At 41.0% G+C, this 6205-nt stretch overlaps 1 protein-coding gene across 9 annotated transcripts in view; it reads right to left on the bottom strand.

Moving 5' to 3' along the window:
* Nucleotides 1-612: 612 nt before the first annotated feature.
* sh3gl2a (SH3 domain containing GRB2 like 2a, endophilin A1) overlaps nt 613-6205 on the bottom strand; it is a 31808-nt gene continuing 26215 nt past the window's right edge. For 2 of the 9 annotated variants that reach the window (XM_047578180.1, XM_047578187.1), the window contains 4 exons: nt 6058-6072; nt 5241-5252; nt 3469-3480; nt 613-3197 (listed from right to left, as the gene is read on the bottom strand). In XM_047578180.1, the coding sequence (XP_047434136.1) occupies nt 3001-3197; nt 3469-3480; nt 5241-5252; nt 6058-6072 (236 nt within the window). In that variant the 3' untranslated portion in view covers nt 613-3000. Of the gene's footprint in view, nt 3206-3468; nt 3481-4307; nt 4312-5240; nt 5253-6048; nt 6073-6205 lie in introns of all 9 variants that reach the window. The other 7 variants (XM_047578181.1, XM_047578183.1, XM_047578182.1 and 4 more) reach the window with 7 other exon arrangements.

Raw genomic sequence — 6205 nt, 5'->3', positions numbered from 1 at the left:
CGTATAATGTATGTAAAAGCAGATTAGTGGTTAAAGTTACATGCTTATGGAGTGTGTACACTAAAGTCCCGTCCACTACCGCTGCTAGAAATTGATTTATAGCGTTTCCAACAGCTCTGCTGTAATTCCTTGTTTGTACAGGTTGTAAAAGTTTGCACTGTATATCCCATCTCCCACACACTCCGTGTGTTTAGTATGTTTCTGAGCCTTTAAGGTGCGTAAAGCTGCAGTCCTAACTATGATTATGTTGTACCAAACGGATTATTAAGTTGTTTCAGTCGCCTCGGAGCTATAAAAGAGATTTTCTCACCCGGCCTACTTCTTTTCTTTTTGGATCCTTACAAGAGAGAATCCACCAGGAGTATGAATAATGCATCTTTTTATCTATTTGTTGAGTCAAGTCCACGCTGCGTCTTCGCCATGTAGTGAAAACAAGGGCTAGAGAGGTGCACCGAGGTAAAATGGATGTTTAGCAAGATATGAAATGATTTCACGTCGAGCTTGGGCTCAAATTAACTGTGGAAAGTTGTCGTTTCAATTGAACAAAACAAAAAACAAAAAAAAAAACCCCAAAAGAGGCGTGCGTGTCTTAATGGAAAGTCACGAGGCCGATAACCATTATTTGGTATTTATTTGAATAAATTACATTTACTTATCACATTTTTTTTTCTTTACATCAAGCAGTTTTCGAATCCAGTGCAAGAATAAAACAAAAGAAAACAAAAAAAACAGAAAGCAAACAAAAACAATCCGAAGACAATCATGTGCAGCACAGAGAATCCCTCCTGTCACATTACTTCTGGGTAATATACGGTATATATACATCTATACTGTATGTGTATACTTTTGTCACAGTTACAAAAATAAGATACGTTACTGTAGATGCGCAACTATACACACAAGGTGAAAACAAAACACAAAAAGCTGTACAGTCCTCATTGAGGGCAAAGATACACACGATTGTTAAAAAAAAAAGTGAAAGAGAAAAAGAAGGAAGGAATTAGAAAATAAATAAATATATGACTTCTTTAACCTGTATAGCTATTCTTCCCCGATACACTGTCTGTTAAACTTGTGCTTCTCCACTGGAAACAAATAAAATAGAATAAAATAAAATAAAATAAAATAATACGGCTTATTAGTAGATTTTGCATCACGTAATTTTGTTTCTACTGAGTATAACGTATTGGTCCTTTGATTAAAGAGACATCCATGTTTGTTTTAATGCTGAACACTGTCAGAGACAGTATATTTTAAATACCTCAGCATCCGAGGTCCCCCGCAGCCCCGCCCCCCCTCCCCCTCCCTCTCCCTGCGCATAACACCAACGACGGTATGCAAACCCCAGCATGCACCCCTCCTCCAAAATACACGCACAACATTACTACAAGATGGGTGAAAGCGTGGCGAATAACACCTCACCTGACTAAAAGATAAAAACCAAAGTGGATTTGTGTTCCAGGTTATCAGCAGTATCACTTAAAGACGTGAACACAATCCCACACAACATCGCATACAAGCCCACAACAGGTCAGAGAATACTAAACATTATGTATAACAGTTTGTTCTGAGGTCTGACATGACACGGGGAGGGGGACGCAGTGGCTTTTCGTCTATATCATCAGGAAGAAAAGTGTTATTTTTTAGCCTAAGTCGCATCGTCCTTCGTCCTCCCTTCAGCTTCCTCACACCGAGTGTCATCTTAATCAGTGGCTTATCGACAACCTAAACTACAGGAACGCTAACTGGCCTAGCAGGGACGCAGCAGAAAGAGCCACGTCTTCAGCAAAAAAAACGTCTTCCCCCGATGAGCGGTTAAGTCCTATAAGTTATTATATCACAAAACACCAACCACTGTTCACGTCGCTGATAAAATACATGTCGGAGGACTGAAACTGATGCACCATAGTTTTCACTTCAAACCGTTGAAACTTCACGACTTGGGGTTCTGCAAATCATGTCACCACTTCACTAATCACTGGCTCAGATATGTAATGTGTAACGCACTCAAGAATACAGTTTCACCCACTCCTTATAAAATACCAAAGAACTAGAGATCGCAAGCTTGACCCTGTGGCGTCACGCTGGCTTTGCCGACGCGTCCCGTCGGAGCTAAATAGCAGATAACTTTGGTATCTAAATCACACATGACCAGTCAATCACACGTGCACGTTGATATGTAAAACATAAAAATACTATCGGTTGTCAGCTCGATGAATCCGCCTACAACGTTTTTATTATTATTAAAACTCCTTTAGAGAGAGACAGACTTTTTAGGGCACGACAAGGACGCTGTTTCTTCTAAAAAAATAAATAAAATTAAATAAATAAACTGTCCGAGCATGTCAAGAGAGACGACTACTGTTAAAAAGAGGACTATTTGAAACAAAACTACTCAACATATTCTTTTTTTTTTTTTAATAAGATAAAACGTTAAAACACTTGAAACCATGCTTGACGTACAGTCTCTAACAAACATGAAGCACGTGGACCAACATTATTTTCGTAGTATGTGAGAGAAAAGATTCTATCTACTGTAGAGGTTTGCACAAAATACAGTGAATGAGAGAAAGTGTGATTCTGCAGAGCTGCTCTGATAAACTCGTGACGGACTGACAGCCAACTTAAACCAGGACAGAAGCCGGGGACAGCGATGGGCAAAGTATTAGACTATGGAAGCCTGAAGGTACCTCCTGGAATAAGGGGGGGAGGGCAACAACATCAATGCAGATTTTTCCTCATTTTCCTTAAAAGTTTTTTTTTTTCTTTTTTTTTAACGCTCATTCGGTGCACACTTGCTTTTACTCCTCATTAGCCTTGTTCACATCTTTGTTCGTTATTGTGTTGTTGCTGTATTGGCTCCTTTAAAGCGGAGCGCAGGTGGTTAGTAGTGGGAACGTTTAGGAAAAAGGTTACGGGACGGGGGGGAGGGGGATACTGGAAGGAACGAGGAGCTGGAGGCCAGGATTTGTTGCAGACACAGCTGGTAGTGGTGACGTCCTAGTGGGGCAGCGGCACCAGGATATCCACATAGTTGATGGGGAAAAAGCCAGAGTTGCCGTGGAGCATCCCTTCGTACCAGTTGTCGTCGATCTTATTGGTTAGGGTGATGATGTCGCCTTCCTTGAAGCCTAGCTCACCTTCGTTCTCGGGGTCGAAATCATACAGTGCGCGACAGCAGGGCTGGTCCATGGGAGCTGGAGACAAGAGGGACGGGGTTAGAGGAGGCGAGAAGAGGAAATGCTGCAAAGACACTGTTCACCATAAAGCTGGAATCATCAGTCTTTACATTCCTATTTGTTCGGTAGACGCTGGTCAGTACATTTTTGAGAAGATACACTATTTCATTATCTCTCAAGAGTAAATCACATTGTTACATTTCAGGTAAAAATCTTTTATTCCAACTTTACGGTGCAGCGTAAAGATTAGAAACGTAACGATCACAGGAAAAGCTTTTGAAAGGCTCACCTGGAGACCTGGCTGAAAGTGAGGAAGAGAGGACGGGACAAAGCAAAAGAGAAAGATCAGCGTGACCATCAGCAAATAAGAACTTGGCAAAACACGTTTAAAGGAGCAGTTCAGTGTTTTCGGGTAATGCGCTTATCAGTGGTCTTTCTGGTGGAAAGGCCAGATGAGAGGGTCTAGACCACTCTCACCCCATTTCTGTCGCTTGTTAAAGTTTGTTTTTGAATGTGGAGTTTGACAAGCGTTGCCCGTCAAACGTAAGGGAAAAATACCCACAGCAAACTTTTCCACCCTCTGTCCTCAGGGGGCAGTCACGAGCCACCTTTAGCTTAGCACACAACACTGAAGCAAAGTCGATGCATAGCTCGGTATCAGAAGGATGGAAAGTGACTATAAATATATATATTTTTTTGGCTAAACATTGCACCCGTGTTAAAGAGCAGTAAACGTGACCTTCCAGACTTGATGGGGCTCACGTGGCCTTGTGCGGAGGTGACAAAAACCTGCGTACAAGCAGCTCTAAAGCTCACTTTCAATTGTTAAAATCTGCTAAAATTCAAAGGTATATGAATAACAGGCGGGTCACTAGCTGAGAGATAATTCTCAGCTCTGAGTCACCGTCAAGCAAGAAAAAGTCTGACTCATCACAGAGTTTACTGAGTATAAACAGTGCACTTATAGGCGGTTTAGGTTTCTGTGTCAATCTGATGACGTAGCTACAGTTGCAGTGCACCATAACTGATGTGCACCTCCCCAGAAATATAATTATACACTGTGACGACGCAGACTGAAAGAGCTGTAATTGGGCCGCTGGGTAGTCGCATGTCTCCACCTTTGTATTTCTGGCTGTTTTTACATCTCCACAGTTGCTGAATTGATTGTTCTGGATCGATACAGATTCATCACATCGAGGAAAGGTTAACTGAGGAGGTTCAGTAGATACTAAATTTATATCTTTGGGAAAATTTCGACACCACTGTTGAAAGTAAAGCAGGAAGCAGAAACTAAAATTAATCCAGTGGGCAAAAAACACAAGGCAGAATAGTGACTGTTTTTACGGAGTGAGCCAGACTGATGAGGCACAAGTATAAATGTAATGTAGGTTACCTGAAGCCTCTGTAGATAAGATTTAAATCAGCACTTCTTCTCAGTCAGAAGTCAGTAGAAACGCTATTAGAAAATTACACAACTTAATTTATTTTTTTCAGTATCTCAGTTTCTAGTAGGAGTCTTAATGGATATGGTTTCTTTTGTAAATTATGGTCAGATCTAGAGTAAAATAGACACCAGAAACATGGTATGGCAAGTCACTATTATAGGAGTGTGAATGTTGTTCTTAGATTCTCAGTCAGATCCAAAGATCAAAATTTGGTGCCTTTTTTTTTTTTTTGGATCCAAGGAATCAAGAAGGTGACGAACACTGTGCTGAACTAGAAGCTTCCAAAGGTGAATTCATGCATTAATGTTTTATCTGTTAGAGTTTGTATTCCACATAAAGCCGACTGTTCGTGAGCTTTAGAGGCGTTTGTAAGTGGGATTTGTTAAACTGGTTCATCCACGCAAACACACAATTAAGCACATTTCCCAAAAATGTCAAACTGTTCCTTTAACAATAAAACTGAGAAGAAACGGAGGTTAGACAGAAAGAACTCTGCACTGAAAACAAACCAAAAACAAAACGAGACAAAATACACTTTGAAAAGTCCACTTAAAGAAAGACAGAAATAAGAGTGATTAAGAGATTTTCCATCTCTCTCCATGTCACTCTTGCTCACCTGGAGATCTTGCTGCAAGAGAAAAAAACAAAGAGAAAACAATGATGAATCGAGAACTTTAGCAGTCAGACTTTTAGATGGAGAAATAACCGACTAATGGATAAGTTAGGGTGACCAGACGTCTACTTTCTCCCATACATGTCCTTTTTTTGAGACCTAAAAGTGTGTCAAACAATTTCAAACTTGTCTAGGATTTTGTTCTACTAAACATGTTTACATCGCATTCGTGTTCCCCCTTTCCCCCCCACCACAAACTCAAATCTGGTCACCCTACATAAGTACAGAGGGCGCGGCAATGATGAGGTCAGTAAACGGTATTAGTGAAAAGAAACACAAACGGACAACGAATTGAAACAGAGGTGGAGAGAAACGGGAGGATAAGATCAGAAATCTGACGAGAGACCAAAGCAGAAAGAGGAAATGCTCGTCCGCTGCTATGTGAGCTTTTTATTGCCACTGTTGATCGGCCGTTCTTCGTAAGTCAAGTGGACGGCACTTGATTTTCTGCAGTTTTTTGGGATCGTTTCAGAACAACCATTTTCTTTCCACAAAAAAAATAAATAAATAAATAAAAAAATCAAATGAGGAAATGAGAAAGGTGATGACGAGATATGGTGGTATCTCTCGGGGAGTCACTTTTGTCTCACCTGGAGACCTTGCTGCAAAGGGAGGGGGGACAGCACGAAGGGGGTGGGGGGTGGGGGTGGGGGAGGTAGAAGTAGCTCTGAGTTTTCAATGAAAATGAAAAGATGTGATGAGCACAAAGACGCTGGAAGCTAATCGACAGAAAAGAAAAGCACAGTTTGACCTGGCTCACCTGGAGACCTCGCACCTACAAAATACAAACAAAAATCATAAAGGGAAAGAGAAGAGTGCAGAGTTGTATTTATTTGATCTGGACTGGAGGACATTCTGTTTAGTGCAGGTAATAAATGTGGGGAAAACGTCTGGGGAAAAGAAACACA

Source organism: Mugil cephalus, chromosome 2, assembly GCF_022458985.1.
Source record: "Mugil cephalus isolate CIBA_MC_2020 chromosome 2, CIBA_Mcephalus_1.1, whole genome shotgun sequence".
NCBI lineage: Eukaryota > Metazoa > Chordata > Actinopteri > Mugiliformes > Mugilidae > Mugil > Mugil cephalus.
The sequence above is the reverse complement of the archived record's forward strand: the minus strand, read 5'-3'. Positions and strand labels throughout refer to the sequence as shown.